The following is a 16525-nucleotide window of genomic DNA, read 5'->3' as shown; positions in this document are numbered from 1 at the left end:
ACAATCTGATATGTCTGATATTAGTGTACATTCCTTTTATTGTTGTACATGCCCTTTTAAATGTCGCATACATCTTTCTGCATTACCCCTTATAAACATCCCCTGCCCCCCCCCTTACCACTTCCATGTGGAAGAGGGAGGTTACTCAAAAATGTTACCATGAAAATCATAATCAATTCTATAGATATTGAGTTTATATTGTCACCGACCTTGTAATATTAGGGGTTTCTACCAGTATATTGTGAAATGTATGCATTTCAAGCATTTATTCGCTTTGTAGCTGTTGATTTGTGAATGCTGTACATGCTAGCTAGTTACTGTAATTTCCTCTGTACATGTCATCATTGGGCTAACATGGCTATTTCATGTCCCCTTTTGTTCGTTTGTACTTGAGTTGGTGCATAACGGCAGCACAACACTTCATGTATGGATGCTGTTTGTTTCTTTAATCGGGTATGTCATGTCTGTGTTTATGGTATTTCAACGATATTTGACTGATAGTTTGCAAGTGCACGTCATGTACGAGCTGTACTCTGGCTGTTGATGAATGTTAAGCCCGTAGGCTATACTGGACATTAGCTACATTTTATACTGTACATTGCATTATATAGTTGTCAAACGAGATTGTTATTCTTAGCCCTGTCTACGGTACCCATGTGGAAGACAGGAGTTTGGCGTGTTAGGGCAGCACAGCATGTGTTAATGGAAGTCTTTCCCTGTCATTATCAGAGAACAAAAAGATCAACACCAACCTTGAGCCGCTTGTCATCTGTAAGCTGATCAAAATGCAATCGACACCGGTCACATTTACACACAGGCTTCATTCCAACCATTACTGTAACGTTGGAATGTCCAGACCATGGTTACTTCTAGGCCAGTGGAGTGTGTATTTGAGTGTCAAACAAGTTTTGTTTAGTAACTCCCTTTAGTGTGGAAATCCTGAGCCCTCACTAAAGATGAAAATGCATGGAGGATAATAAATACTATATATTATATAATCAAATCTATTGCTACTTCTAAGGAAATCTCCCTCGTAGCCTTTCTGTGGGTTCAACATAACACTTCTTTTCGTAAACTATTTATTGATTGCTGAATACCATGGAAATTCCACTGAACTCCTCCAACCATTTTACTCGGAAGGACAGTTCAGAGAGTCACCTCGTGCATCATCGTGAACTCTCTCTTTTGCAATGCTAACTGGAACTGCAGTCAAAGTGTGGTTAAAATGTCCAGTGATTGACAGGGGAGCACAGAAGAGAGTGCACCGGTCAAGAACACATTGCCCTGTTTGTTGGATTGCTACGAAATCCTTAAATAGTTCCTCTTCTCTATTTATTTATTCATTTTTAAAAGGGCAATATGTAGTTCAAACAAAGTGGCCACTGATTTGGTAAACAGCTGAGGGATGGGGCTGGAGAAAAGTAACTACTCACAGATTCATAGAGCTATGGATGCAAGGACTGATCACGATATCAAAATTATGTTTTGAGGCTATACATGTCTTATTTTTTTTATTTTACAATTAAATTGTTTACAAACAATGGAGTAAAAAAAAGTGTATGTTCTGATGGGGTACTATTAAATAACACATATGGAACTGTGTAGTAACCAAAAAAAGTGTTAAACAAATCAAAATATATTTTATATTTGAGATTCTTCAAATAGCCAGCCTTTGCCTTGACAGCTTTGCACACACTTGCACTCTCAACTACACTACAGTTCAAAAGTTTGGGGTCACTTAGAAATGTCCTTGTTTTTGAAATAAAAGCACATTTTTGTACATTAAAATATCATCATAATGATCAGAAATAAGGTATAAACATAGTTAATGTTGTAAATGACTATTGTAGCTGGAAACAGCAGATTTCTTATGGAATATCTACATTGGCGTACAGAGGCCCATTATCAGCAACCATCAATCCTATGTTCCAATGGTACGTTGTGTTAGCTAATCCAAGTTGATCATTTAAAAGGCTAATTGATCATTAGAAAACCCTTTTGCAATTATGTTAGCACTGCTGAAAACAGTTGTTCTGATTAAAGAAGCAATAAAACTGGACTTCCTTAGATTAGTTGAGTATCTGGAGCGTCAGCATTTGTGGGTTTGATTACAGGCTCAAAATGGCCAGAAACTAAGACCGTTCTTCTGAAACTCGTCAGTCTATTCTTGTTATGAGAAATGGCAGCTTCATTAAATAGTCCCCGCAAAACACCAGTCTCAACGTCAACAGTGAAGAGGCAACTCCGGGATGAGGAACTCTGCCTAGAAGGCCAGCATCCCGGAGTCGCCGCTTCATTGTTGACGTCGAGACTGGTGTTTTGCGGGTATGATTTAATGAAGCTGCCAGTTGAGGACTCTAATCAATTTATCCTCTGCAGCAGAGGTAACTCTGGGTCTTCCTTTCTTGTGGCGGTCCTCATGAGAGCCAGTTTCGTCATAGCGCTTGATGGTTTTTGCGACTGCACTTGAAGAAACTTTCAAAGTTCTTGAAATGTTCTGTATTGACTAACCTTCATGTCTTAAAGTAATGATGGACTGTCGTTGCTCTTTGCTTATTTGAGCTGTTCTTGCTATAATATGGCCTTGGTATTTTACCAAATAAGGCTATCTTCTGTATACCCCTAACATGTCACAACACAACTGATTGGCTCAAACGCATTAAGAAGGAAAGAAATTCCACAAATTAACTTAAGGCGGCACACCTGTTAATTGAAATGCATTCCAGGTGACTACCTCAAAGCTGGTTGAGAGAATGCAAAGAGTGTGCAAAACGATCATCAAGGCAAAGGCTGGCTATTTGAAGAATCTCAAATATAAAATATATTTTGATTTGTTTAACACTTTTTTGGTTACTACATGATTCCATATGTGTCATTTTATAGTTTTGATGTCTTCACTATTATTATACAATGTAGAAAATAGTAAAAAATAAAGAAAACCCCTTGAATGAGTAGGTGTTCTAAAACTTTTGACCGGTAGTGTATATCATACATTTAAAATCCATAAATAGATGTAGCAATCACAGACTGCACCTTTAAAGCCGCCCAGGCGTATGAAAAAGTATGCACAGACTACTGGATAAGAGCTTCTACTAAATTACTAATATGTCAAATGTACACTGAGGCACACACAACAGTTAACATTGATTGTATTTGCATCAAACTAAAATATCTTGTGTCACATAATGATAACTACTGGGGTATGACATTTAGCTCAGCACTCTTCTTCCCTCCCAAGCAAAAAGGGAACTGTTCATTTGGTTGAAAATTAGTTAATGTCATTTTTGTTACATTAAAACACATGCTTAATCATGTGGACAAGTATCCTGCCTCTATTGTATTGTGTTTTGGAGAAAATGGGGGTCGTATTAGCAGTAACTGCAAAAAGTTACTGTGAAACCAAGGTAAATGGCAGTAACTGAACTTACTGCCTTTTAGCTTGGTTTCAACCTGCCCTTGGCTGCAGTTACTGCGTTTTACCTTGGTTTCATGTCATTTTAAGTGACGCAATCAAACCTGCATGACACTGATTGTACATTGATAATCTACGGAGACAACACCATGGCACAGCATTCAACGGGGGGAAATGATGGTTGAACTTGCTCTGAAACGCCAACATCCAGACACTGGTAAGAACTAGCTAGCTAAGTATGATGATGAACATGTAAATATGTTTAAAATGTATTCTTAAAGCTGTTATTTATCTAATCATTCAGAAGTGTCATTTGAAAAAAATACATACAATACATACAATGTTATTAGCAATCTCATGGTAATTTTTTTATCATTTGTATTATCCTACGTCATACTTCTATCATTATATATTACAAGACAGGTAATCATTTAATGTAATTCAAACAATTGCAGTGCTGCTTTTCACATTTATTCTTATAACAAGACATGGGCTACTTGTCAAACACAGTATGTAATGTGACTGACGCAGAACCTACATCTCTAAATTCAACTGGTATCTTAGTGGAAGACACACAAAGGATGCAGGTTAAATCTGTTATACTGTCAGAAATTACACTGCTCTTGTATTAATAGCATAAATGAGAAGTATAGTAAACTAACAAATGAAAATGGCTGATTCTGCTCTTTGCTTTGGTATTACGCTGCCATTTATAACATATCATGCCAAGGAAGAAGGCAGTATCTGCCGTTTAAGGGTCAGAGGTCATGTCAGAGGTCAGGGTCAACATGAATTTTAAAAAAGTACTCATAGTAAGGCAATGCATAGTACTCGTGCATCGCCAATGATCTCCCTGGAATTCATTTGGCTAGACAATTAAAACACTTTTGAAGACATTTTTTCTCAGCTCCACTGTGAGCAGTTATTACCTTTTTGCTTGGGAGAGCAGAATAGTATGCCGAAGAGGTCATAAGCAATGTATCGGCCGTGCTTGGGACATGCTGTCATACTTCACCAGAATCACCATATTACAATACCAAATACAGTAAGTGGCACTATTAATAGCCTGCATCATAATTGCACAACAACATGTTCAAACTCATTGCTCCACCACGTGTTCTCTGTTTTACAATTACTTAAGAGTTAAAAACCTTGACTTGAAAATGTGTGCCACTTGTATTGCCTAATCATACAATAATAAATAAAAGCCTTATAAAAAGGAATGACTAACCCCTGAACAAGTTAAATCATTCAAATTACCTGATCTTGGTTTAAGGCCAAAGACTGTGAGGGTGGTGCTGAACTCAGCATTCCGCAATACCTCCTGCACACAGAATACATCATTTGATTATTGGTCAGATAGAACAACCAATGAGGATATTTGCTTGAGCATGTGCTTACATAATTTGATTGTAATGTGCTTTTACTGTGCATGTGATTGGATAGCTAATCTCACCTCACACTCGTCGTTCCCACTGGAGTTTCGTCGGGCACTCTGGCACTTGTTCTGTGAGGAGAGAAGACACATTAAGAAAGAGATTTAATTCATGCCCTAGAACCTAGTTCGCCGTATTGAAAATTGCTCTCCGTTACTCTGTTTTTGTATGGTCATTAGCAGAGTTCACGTGATCTCAATGTTTGCTTCAAGACTGCAGACATTTGTAAAAAAAAAAATGAAAAAATTAGATATGAGCCATAGTTTAAAAACTCTGTAGATAGTGCTAAAACAATGTGACATCTGAATTCTGCTCTCAGGCTTGGAGGGAAGCAAAAGTACTTAAGCTACTCAATAATAGTAAAGCCCCCTTACTGTCTCAAAAAGCCAACCAATCAGCCTGTTACCAACCTTAGTAAAACTTTTGGAAAAAATGGTGTTTGTCCAGATACAATGCTATTTTACTGTAAACAAATTGACTTTCAGCACGCTTATAGGGAAGGACACTCAACAAGCACGGCACTTACACACAAATGACTGATGCTGTTTTTTATACTTATTGACCATAGTCTGCTGCTGGAAAAACTTGTGTTATGGCTTAACACCCCCTGCTATATTGTGGATAAAGAGTTACCTGTCTAACAGAACACAGTGTGTGTTGTTTAATGGAAGCCTCTCCAACATAATCCAGGTAGAATCAGGAATTCCTCAGGGCAGCAGTCTAGACACCTTACTTTTTTCAATCTTTACTAATGACATGCCAGTAGCTTTGAGTAAAGCCAGTGTGTCTATAGTGCGTTTCGGAAAGTATTCAGACCCCTTAACTTTTCTCACATTTTGGTACGTTACAGCCCTATTCTAAAATCTATTCGTCCCCTTATACATCTACACACAACACCCCATAATGAAATAATACAACAACTGATATATCACATTTACATAAAGTATTCAGACCCTTTACTCGGTACTTTGTTGAAGCACCTTTGGCAGCGATTACAGTCTCGAGTCTCCTTGGGTATGACGCTACAAGCTTGGCACACCTGTATTTGGGGAGTTCCTCCCATTCTTCTCTGCAGATCCTCTCAAGCTCTGACAGGTTGAATGAAGGGCATCGCTGCACAGCTATTTTCAGGTCTCTCCAGAGATGTTAGATCGGGTTCAAGTCCAGGCTCTGGCTGGGCCACTCAAAGACATTCAGAGACTTGTCCAGAAGCCACGCATTGTCTTGGCTGTGCGCTTAGGGCCATTGTCCTGTTGGAACGTGAATCTTCATCCCAGTCTGAGGCCCTGAGCTCTCTGGAGCAGGTTTTCATCAAGGATCTCTCTGTACTTTGCTCAATGTCTTTCCCTCGAGCTTGACTAGTCTCCCAGTCCCTGCTATTGAAAAACATCCCCACAGCATGATGCTGCCACCACCATGCTTCACCGTAGGGATGGTGCCAGGTTTCCTCCAGACATGAAGCTTGGCATTCAGGCTAAAGAGTTCAATCTTGGTTTCATCAGACCAGAAAATCTGGTTTCTCATGGTCAAAGTCATTTCGGTGCCTTTTGGCAAACTCCAAGTGGGCTGTCATGTGCCTTTTACTGAGGAGTGGCTTCCATCTGGCTTCTCCCATCTCCACAGAGGAACTCTGGAGCTCTGTCAGAGTGACCATCAGATTCTTGGTCACCTCCCAGACAAAGGCCCTTCTCCCCCGATTGCTCAGTTTGCCCGGGCGGACAGCTCTAGGAAGAGTCTTGGTGGTTCCAAACGTGTGTTTTTGGAGACCTTCAATGCTGCAGACTATTTTTGGTACCCTTCCCTAGATCTGTGCCTCGACACAACCCTGCCTCGGAGCTCTAAGGACAATTCCTTTGACCTCGTGGCTTGGTTTTTGCTCTGACATGCACGGCCAACTGTGGGACCTTACATAGACATAGACCTTACATTCCCAAATAATGTCCAATCAATTGAATTTATCACAGGTGGATTCCAATCAAGTTGTAAAAACTCAATTAAAAGCTCAATTCCGAGTCTCATAGGTCTGAATACTTATGTAAATAGGGTATCAGTTAGTTATTTTTAATACATTTGCCAACATTTCTAAAAACCTGTTTTCACTTTATCATTGTGGGGTATCGTGTGTAGATTGATGAGCACATTTTTTTTATTTAATCAATTTTAGAATAAAGGCTGTAACGTAACAAAATGTGGAAAAGGGGAAGGGGTCTGAATACTTCCCGAATGTACTGTATTGTACATGTAAGCTACTACAGCGAGTGAAATGACTGCAACAACCTCTTAAGGATCGCCCCCTTTTTACATTTTTTTGCCTAAAATGACATACCCAAATATAACTGCGTGTAGCTCAGGCCCTGAAACAAGGATATGCATATTATTGGTACCATTTGAAAGGAAACACTTTGCAGTTTGTGGAAATTTGTAATGTAGGAGAATATAACACAATATACAGTGCCTTGCGAAAGTATTCGGCCCCCTTGAACTTTGCGACCTTTTGCCACATTTCAGGCTTCAAACATAAAGATATAAAACTGTATTTTTTTGTGAAGAATCAACAACAAGTGGGACACAATCATGAAGTGGAACGACATTTATTGGATATTTCAAACTTTTTTAACAAATCAAAAACTGAAAAATTGGGCGTGCAAAATTATTCAGCCCCTTTACTTTCAGTGCAGCAAACTCTCTCCAGAAGTTCAGTGAGGATCTCTGAATGATCCAATGTTAACCTAAATTACTAATGATGATAAATACAATCCACCTGTGTGTAATCAAGTCTCCGTATAAATGCACCTGCACTGTGATAGTCTCAGAGGTCCGTTAAAAGCGCAGAGAGCATCATGAAGAACAAGGAACACACCAGGCAGGTCCGAGATACTGTTGTGAAGAAGTTTAAAGCCGGATTTGGATACAAAAAGATTTCCCAAGCTTTAAACATCCCAAGGAGCACTGTGCAAGCGATAATATTGAAATGGAAGGAGTATCAGACCACTGCAAATCTACCAAGACCTGGCCGTCCCTCTAAACTTTCAGCTCATACAAGGAGAAGACTGATCAGACATGCAGCCAAGAGGCCCATGATCACTCTGGATGAACTGCAGAGATCTACAGCTGAGGTGGGAGACTCTGTCCATAGGACAACAATCAGTTGTATATTGCACAAATCTGGCCTTTATGGAAGAGTGGCAAGAAGAAAGCCATTTCTTAAAGATATCCATAAAAAGTGTCGTTTAAAGTTTGCCACAAGCCACCTGGGAGACACACCAAACATGTGGAAGAAGGTGCTCTGGTCAGATGAAACCAAAATTGAACTTTTTGGCAACAATGCAAAACGTTATGTTTGGCGTAAAAGCAACACAGCTGAACACACCATCCCCACTGTCAAACATGGTGGTGGCAGCATCATGGTTTGGGCCTGCTTTTCTTCAGCAGGGACAGGGAAGATGGTTAAAATTGATGGGAAGATGGATGGAGCCAAATACAGGACCATTCTGGAAGAAAACCTGATGGAGTCTGCAAAAGACCTGAGACTGGGATGGAGATTTGTCTTCCAACAAGACAATGATCCAAAACATAAAGCAAAATCTACAATGGAATGGTTCAAAAATAAACATATCCAGGTGTTAGACTGGCCAAGTCAAAGTCCAGACCTGAATCCAATCGAGAATCTGTGGAAAGAACTGAAAACTGCTGTTCAAATGCTCTCCATCCAACCTCACTGAGCTCGAGCTGTTTTGCAAGGAGGAATGGGAAAACATTTCAGTCTCTCGATGTGCAAAACTGATAGAGACATACCCCAAGCGACTTACAGCTGTAATCACAGCAAAAGGTGGCGCTACAAAGTATTAACTTAAGGGGGCTGAATAATTTTGCACGCCGAATTTTTCAGTTTTTGATTTGTTAAAAAAGTTTGAAATATCCAATAAACGTCGTTCCACTTCATGATTGTGTCCCACTTGTTGTTGATTCTTCTAAACAAAATACAGTTTTATATTTTTATGTTTGAAGCCTGAAATGTGGCAAAAGGTCGCAAAGTTCAAGGGGGCCGAATACTTTCGCAAGGCACTGTATCTGGTAAAACATAATACAAATAAAAAAACACCTGTTCTTTAGTATTTTGTTTGTACCATTATCTTTGAAATGCAAGAGAAAGGCCATGTCTTGCTCCCAGACAAACTAAACAACTTCTTTGCTCGCTTTGAGGAGAATACAGTGCCACTGACACGGCCCACCACCAAAACCTGCGGGCTCTCCTTCACCGTAGCCAATGTGAGTAAAACATTTAAACGTGTTAATAACCCTCGCAAGGCTGCCAACCCAGACTCCATCCCTAGCCACGTCCTCAGAGCATGCGCAGACCAGCTGGATGGTGTGTTTACGGACATATTCAATCAATCCCTATCCCAGTCTGCTGTTCCCACATGCTTCAAGAGGGTCACCATTGTTCCTGTTCCCAAGAAAGCTAAGGTAACTAAGCTGAACGACTAGCACTCACCTCCGTCATCATGAAGTGCTTTGAGAGACTAGTCAAGGACCATATCACCTCCACCCTACCAGACACCCTAGACCCACTCCAATTTGCTTAGCGCCCTAATAGGTCCACAGACGACAATCACACTGTACACTGTCCCACTTGGAAAAGAGGAATACTGTTTTAACCTTCCGGTTACTAGTCCAACGCTCTAACCACTAGGCTACCCTGCCGCCCCACACTCAACTTCAACAAAACAAAGGAGATGATCGTGAACTTCAGGAAACAGCAGAGGAAGCAGCCCACTATCCACATCGACGGGACAGTAGTGGAGAAGGTGGAAAGTTTTAAGTTCCTCGGCATAAACATCACGGATAAACTGAAATGGTCCAACCACACAGACAGCGTGGTGAAGAATGCCAACAGCGCCTCTTCAACCTCAAGAGGCTGAAGAAATTTGTCCTGTCACCAAAAACACTCAAACATTTACAGATGCACAATCGAGACCATCCTGTCGGGCTGTATCACCGCCTGGTACGGAAACTGCTCCACCCACAACCGTAAGGCTCTCCAGAGGGTAGTGAGGTCAGCACAACGCATCCCCGGGGCAAACTACCTGCCCTCCAGGACACCTACAACACAGGAAGGCCAAAAAGATCATCAAGGGCAACAACCACCCGAGCCACTGCCTGTTCACCCTGCTATCATCCAGAAGGTGAGGTCAGTACAGGTGCATCAAAGCTAGGACCGAGAGACTGAAAAACAGCTTCTATCTCAAGGCCATCAGACTGTTCAACAGCCACCACTAACATTGAGTGGCTGCTGCCAACATACTGACTCAAATCTCTAGCCACTTTAATAATAACAAATGGGATGTAATAAATGTATCACCAGTCACTTTAAACAATGGCACTTTATATAATGTTTACATACCCTACATTACTCATCTCATATGGATATACTGTACTCTATACCATCTACTGCATCTTGCCTATGCCGTTCGGCCATCGCTCATCCATCCATATATTTATATGTACATATTCTTATTCATTCCTTTACACTTGTGTATATAAGGTAGTTGCTGTGAAATTGTTAGGAATTGTTCGATTACCTGTTAAATATTACTGCACGGTAGGAACTAGAAGCACAAGCATTTCGCTACACTCGCATTAACACCTGCTAACCATGTGTAAGTGACCAATAAAATCTGCTTAGATAATAATGTATTATTCCAGCACGGGTGCAATTTCCATTTTGGCCACTAGATGACAGCAGTGTATGTGCAAAGTTTTAGACTGAGCCAATGAACCATTGCATTTCTGTTCAAAATGTTGTTTCAAGACTGCCCAAATGTGCCTAATTTGTTTATTAATAACTTTCCATGTTCAAAATTGTGCACTCTCCTCAAACAATAGCATGATATTTTTTTAACTGTACTTGCTGCCAATATCAGATAAGTCTATGTCCTGGGAAATTGTCTTGTTAATGCTAATAGCATTAGCCTACGTTAGCTCAACCGTTCCGTGGAAGGGACACCGATCCCAAAGAAGTTGCTGCAGTTAGTTTCAGAAAGGGTGGCAAGGAATATGTTAGTCCTAAATATTTCAAAAACTATAAGCAAAGGGACAAATCACTAAACCCTAAACCTCAACTAAATCTTCTGATTAATAAAGTAGAATTTGAGCAAGTTGAGGTGACTAAACTGCTTGGAGTAACCCTGGTTTGTAAACTGTCGTGGTCAAACATGTTGATACATAATAAAGTGCTGCTCTGCCTGACTTTTTAACAACGCTATCAACAAGGCAGGTCGTACAGGCCCTAGTTTTGTCACACCTGGGCTACAGGTGTGGTCAGATGCCACAAAGAGGGACCTCGGAAAATTACAATTGGTTCAGGACAGGGCAGCATGACTGGCCCTTAAACATACACGGAGAGCAAACATTAATGACATGCATGTCAATCTCTCATGGCTCAAAGTGGATGAGAGATGGACTTCATCACTACTTGTTTTTGTAAGAAGTGTTGACAAGCTGAATGCACCCAGCTGTCTGTTTAAACTACTAGCACACAGCTCAGACAGCCATGTATACCCCACAAGACATACCACCAGAGGTCTCTTCACAGTCCCCAAGTCAAGAACATATTATGGGAGGCGCAAAGTACTACTTAGAGCCATGGCTACATGGAACTCTATTCCACATCAGGTAACTGATGCAAGAAAGTAGAATCAGATAAAAATAAATAAATAAAAGACTAAAATACACCTTATGGAACAGTGGGGACTGTGAAGAGACACACACAGACACGCTGAAACATACACATGATAAGACACGCACGTACAGATGGATTTCGTATTATAGATATGTGGTAGTAGAGTAGTGGCCTGAGGGAACACACTTAATGTGATGTGAAATGTAACGTCATGTAATATTTTAAATTGTATATAAAACAGCCTTAATGTTGCTGGACCCCAGGAAGAGTAGCTTCTGCCTTGGCAACAGCTAATGGGGATCCTTAATAAATACATATAGAAATCAACATCATGGGATTCAGAGTGCAATGTGGTAGCCATGGTCTCCTTACCTTCAGATAATCTTTCCTCAGATACTTGTTCCTCCTGCGCTCCTCGTTCTGGTTGAGTACAGGTGGAACCTCTGGCCACTTTGGGTCTGTGTCTGACTCGGATTTCAGGCTGCCATCGTAGGAGCATGAAGAGGAGGGCTGCAGAGACAGAGAGACAGAGAGAAAGAGACAGGTCAAGATACTGGACACTGTATTAACCAAATGGCAATGCAATAATGGACAAAACCCCCTTGGCTTTAGCAGCACTAGAACATAATTTAAAAGAGATGATTGACCTAAAGCCTCTCCCTACGTCACTCAGTTATAAAAGGCTAACATGCACACAGACACGTCTTCACATGGACGGTGATGAGGGTGAGGAAACAAAAAGGCACGAATGAAAATGGAAGACCTCAGAGAAAGCGTCGTCGTCGTCTGTGAAGTCAGGGTCCTTTCCAGAGAGAGACAGAGAGAGGTGAACGACATGAGTGAAACCCAGACAACAAAACCAAGGCCTCGCACACGGACACATTAGAAAGGGGAACTGAAAACAATGACCACGGTGTAGTATTACTCGCACAAAATGGGAACAATGAGTAGCATGTTCCCTGTGGAAAACAGGACAGGAAGTACTTACCTGCCCACTCAGCACTGACGTGCCACTGCTCGCTTCATCCAGAGAGGCACTAGGAGAGAGACAGGAAAACACTGACACCGACTCACTCAGTCACACGTATTTACCTTCAGGGACAATACCCTCATTTATTGGACAGTGTGTCATCACGAGGGCAGCCAACAGTCAATAACAGACAATGGAACCTTTACTGCATAGACATGGAATCACTGGCCACCTTAATAATGGAACACTTGTCACTTTATGAAATGATTACATACTGCTTTACTCATCTCATATTTACATACTGTATTCTATTCTACTGTATTTTAGTCAATGCCACTCAGACGTTGCCCATCCTAATATTGATATATTTCTTAATGACATTCTTTTACTTTTGGATTTGTGTGTATTGTTGTGAATTGTTAGATACTACTGCACTGTCGGAGCGAGGAACACAAGCATTTCACAACACCGGCAATAACATCTGCTAAATATGTGTATGCGACCAATAAAATTGGACTTGATTTGGTGTAGCTCAATTGGTAGAGCATGTGCAACGCTGTGGTTGTGGGTTTGATTCCTACGGGGGACCAGTACAAAACTAAAAGTATGCACTCACTAACTCTGAGTCGCTCTGGATAAGAGCGTCTGCTAAATGATTTGCATGTAAAAATGTAATTACTCGTAGTTATAGCTACAGTGCATTCAGAAAGTATTCAGACAGCTTGACTTTTTTCCACATTTTGTTATGTTACAGCCTTGTTCTAACATGGATTGAGTAGTTTTTCCCCCTCAATCTACACACGTTACCCCATAATGACATCACAATACCCCATAATGACAAAGAAAAAACAGTCAATCAATCAATAATATAATAATTATTTTAACATGGATTGAATAGTTTTTCCCCCTCAATCTACACATGATACCCCATAATGACATCACAATACCCCATAAGGACAAAGAAAAAACAGTCAATCAATCAATATAATAATTATTTTAGCTAAATGTTTTATTTTTCATTTACAATCTGTAGAACCTATGAGAATAGAAAGGTTCAATACTTTTGTGAGGCATCACAGCACAGTTGAAAAATATATGGCAAATAGAAATCCAAAATGGATGGGAGGGGTTGAATGGAGCTGAAGGGTGGGACTAATAACAAGGTAACCAATGTAAAACATACGGCGTCTGTGAAATGTATATGGGTTCAGAAGTTTTGTGAAATAACACAGTTACAAATAGAAATCAAACTGGATGGACATCAGAAATAGAGGAAGGACTAAAAACAAACTAAATATAACTATTGTAAAATAGATTGTCTGTAAAATGTGTATAAGATGTATAAACTGAAAGTAAAAGCCTAAGTGTTTATTAGTTTACGCCTATTGGGGGAAGGGTGGTAGGGTTTCCGGGGAATAAAGGTGTATTCTTAAAAAAGTATGTATGTCTATATAGGTATGTGTATGTAACTATGTATATGGATATATATATTTACCCTAAAAAATATATGGGGGATTGGAAATTATGCAGACAATTACATTGATGGAAGCAACAATCTTTCCGCAATATTAAGCTGATCCACCCCTTAAATAAATAAAAAAAGTTTGTTCATTTTATTTGCTAATTTATATATAAAAATATATTAAAAAAATATGGAAATATCACATTTACATAAGTATTCAGACCCTTTACTCAGTGCTTTATTGAAGCACCTTGCCAGTGATTACTACAGCCTCAAGTCCTCTTTGGTATGACACTACAAGCTTGGCACACCTATATTTGGGGAGTTTTTCCCATTCTTCTCTGCAGATCCACTCAAGCGCTGTCAGGTTGGATGGGGAGCATCACAGCACAGCTATTTTCAGGTCTCTCCATAGATGTACGATCGGGTTCAAGTCCGGGCTCTGGCTGGGCCACTCAAGGACATTCAGAGACTTGTCCCGAAGCCACTCCTGCGTTGACTTGGCTGTGTACTTAGGGTTTTTGTCCTGTTAGAAGGTTAACCCTCGCCCCAGTATGAGGTTCTAAGTGCTCTGGAGCAGGTTTTCATGAAGGATCTCTCTGTACTATGCTCCATTGATCTTTCCCCCGATCCTGACTAGTCTCCCAGTACCTGCAGCTGAAAGACATCCCCACACCATGATGTTGCCACCACCATGCTTCACTGTAGGGATGGTGCCAGATTTCCTCCAGACATAACGCTTGGCATTCAGGCCAAAGAGTTCAACCTCAGTTTCATCAGACCTGAGAATATAGTTTCTCATGGTTTGAGAGTCCTTTAGGCGCCTTTTGGCAAACTCCAAGCAAGCTGTCATATGCCTTTTACTGAGGAGTGGCTTCCGTCTGGCCACTCTAATATAAAGGCCTGATTGGTGGAGTGCTGCAGAGATAGTTGTCCTTCTGGAAGGTTCTCCCATCTCCAGAGAGGAACTGTGGAGCTCTGTCATAGTGACCATCGGGTTCTTGGTCACCTCCCTGACCAAGGCCCTTCTCACCCGATTGCTCAGTTTGGCCGGGCAGCCAGCTCTAGGAAGAGTATTAGTGGTTCCAAATGTCGTCCATTTAAAAATGATGGAGGCCACAGTGTTCTTTGGGATCTTCAATGCTGCAGAAATGTTTTGGTACCCTTCCCCAGGTCTGTACCCTGAAACAATCCTGTCTCTGAGCTCTACAGACAATTCCTTTGACCTCATAGCTTGGTTTTTGCTCTGACATGCACTGTCAACTGTGGGACCTTATATAGACAGGTGTGTGCCTTTCCAAATCATGTCCCATCTATTGAATTTACCACATGTGGACTCCAATCAAGTTGTAGAAACATCTCAAGGGTGACCCTGGGCTCAATGTTGAGTCTCAGAGCAAAGGGTCTGAATACTTATGTAAATATGGTTGTTCTGTTTTCAATTTTAATAAATTTGCAAACATTTCTAAAAACCTGTTTTCACTTTGTCATTATTGGATATTGTGTGTAGATTAGAGGTCGACCGATTAATCGGAATGGCCGATTAATTAGGGCTGATTTCAAGTTTTCATAACAATCGGAAATCTGTATTTTTGGACACCGATTTGGCCAATTAAAAAAATAATAATAATAATTTCGTTTTTTTACACCTTTATTTCATCTTTACTTAACTAGGCAAGTCAGTTAAGAACACATTCTCATTTTCAATGACGGCCTAGGAACGGTGGGTTAACTGCTTTGTTCAGGGGCAGAACGACAGATTTTTACCTTGTCAGATCAGGGATTCAATCTTGCAAATTTACAGTTAACTAGTCCAACGCTCTAACCACCTGCCTCTCATTGCACTCCACGAGGAGCCTGCCTGTTATGCGAATGCAGTAAGCCAAGGTAAGTTGCTAGCTAGCATTAAACTTATCTTATAAAAAACAATCAATCAATCATAATCACTAGTTAACTACACATGGTTGATGATATTACTAGTTTATCAAGCATGTCCTGCGTTGCATATAATCGTTGCGGTGCGTATCGTTGCTCTAATGTGTACCTAACCATAAACACCAATGCCTTTCTTAAAATCAATACACAGAAGTATATATTTTTAAACCTGCATATTTTGCTAAAAGAAATCCAGGTTAGCAGGCAATATTAACCAGGTGAAATTGTCACTTCTCTTGCGTTCATTGCACGCAGAGTCAGGGTATATGCAACAGTTTGGATGCCTAATTTGCCAGAATTTTACGTAATTATGACATAACATTGAAGGTTGTGCAATGTAACAAGAATATTTAGACTTATGGATGCCACCCATTAGATAAAATACAGAACGGTTCCGTATTTCACTGAAACAATAAACTTTTGTTTTCGAAATTATAGTTTCCGGTTTCGACCATATTAATGACCTAAGGCTTGTATTTCTGTGTGTTATTATGTTATAATTAAGTCTGTGATTTGATAGAGCAGTCTGACTGAGCGATGGTAGGCACCAGCAGGCTCGAAAGCATTCATTCAAACAGCACTTTCGTGCGTTTGCCAGCAGCTGTTTATGACTTCAAGCCTATCAACT

General features: G+C 40.4%; 1 protein-coding gene across 7 annotated transcripts in view; it reads right to left on the bottom strand.

The window, feature by feature from the left end:
• LOC110534027 (leucine-rich repeat and calponin homology domain-containing protein 2) overlaps window positions 1-16525 on the bottom strand; it is an 84340-nt gene that overhangs the window by 6784 nt on the left and 61031 nt on the right. For 2 of the 7 annotated variants that reach the window (XM_036990425.2, XM_036990423.2), the window contains 5 exons: window positions 12519-12567; window positions 12294-12332; window positions 11903-12040; window positions 4869-4919; window positions 4673-4736 (listed from right to left, as the gene is read on the bottom strand). In XM_036990425.2, coding sequence (XP_036846320.2) covers window positions 4673-4736; window positions 4869-4919; window positions 11903-12040; window positions 12294-12332; window positions 12519-12567 — 341 coding nt within the window. Of the gene's footprint in view, window positions 1-4672; window positions 4737-4868; window positions 4920-11902; window positions 12041-12106; window positions 12568-16525 lie in introns of those variants that run through there. The other 5 variants (XM_090186807.1, XM_090186808.1, XM_036990424.2 and 2 more) reach the window with 3 other exon arrangements.

This window comes from Oncorhynchus mykiss, chromosome 10 (genome assembly GCF_057628025.1).
Source record: "Oncorhynchus mykiss isolate SJ-2025 chromosome 10, ASM5762802v1, whole genome shotgun sequence".
In the NCBI taxonomy this organism is placed as follows: Eukaryota; Metazoa; Chordata; class Actinopteri; order Salmoniformes; family Salmonidae; genus Oncorhynchus; species Oncorhynchus mykiss.
Note: the sequence above shows the minus strand (reverse complement) of the source record. Positions and strands in the feature narration are given on the sequence as shown.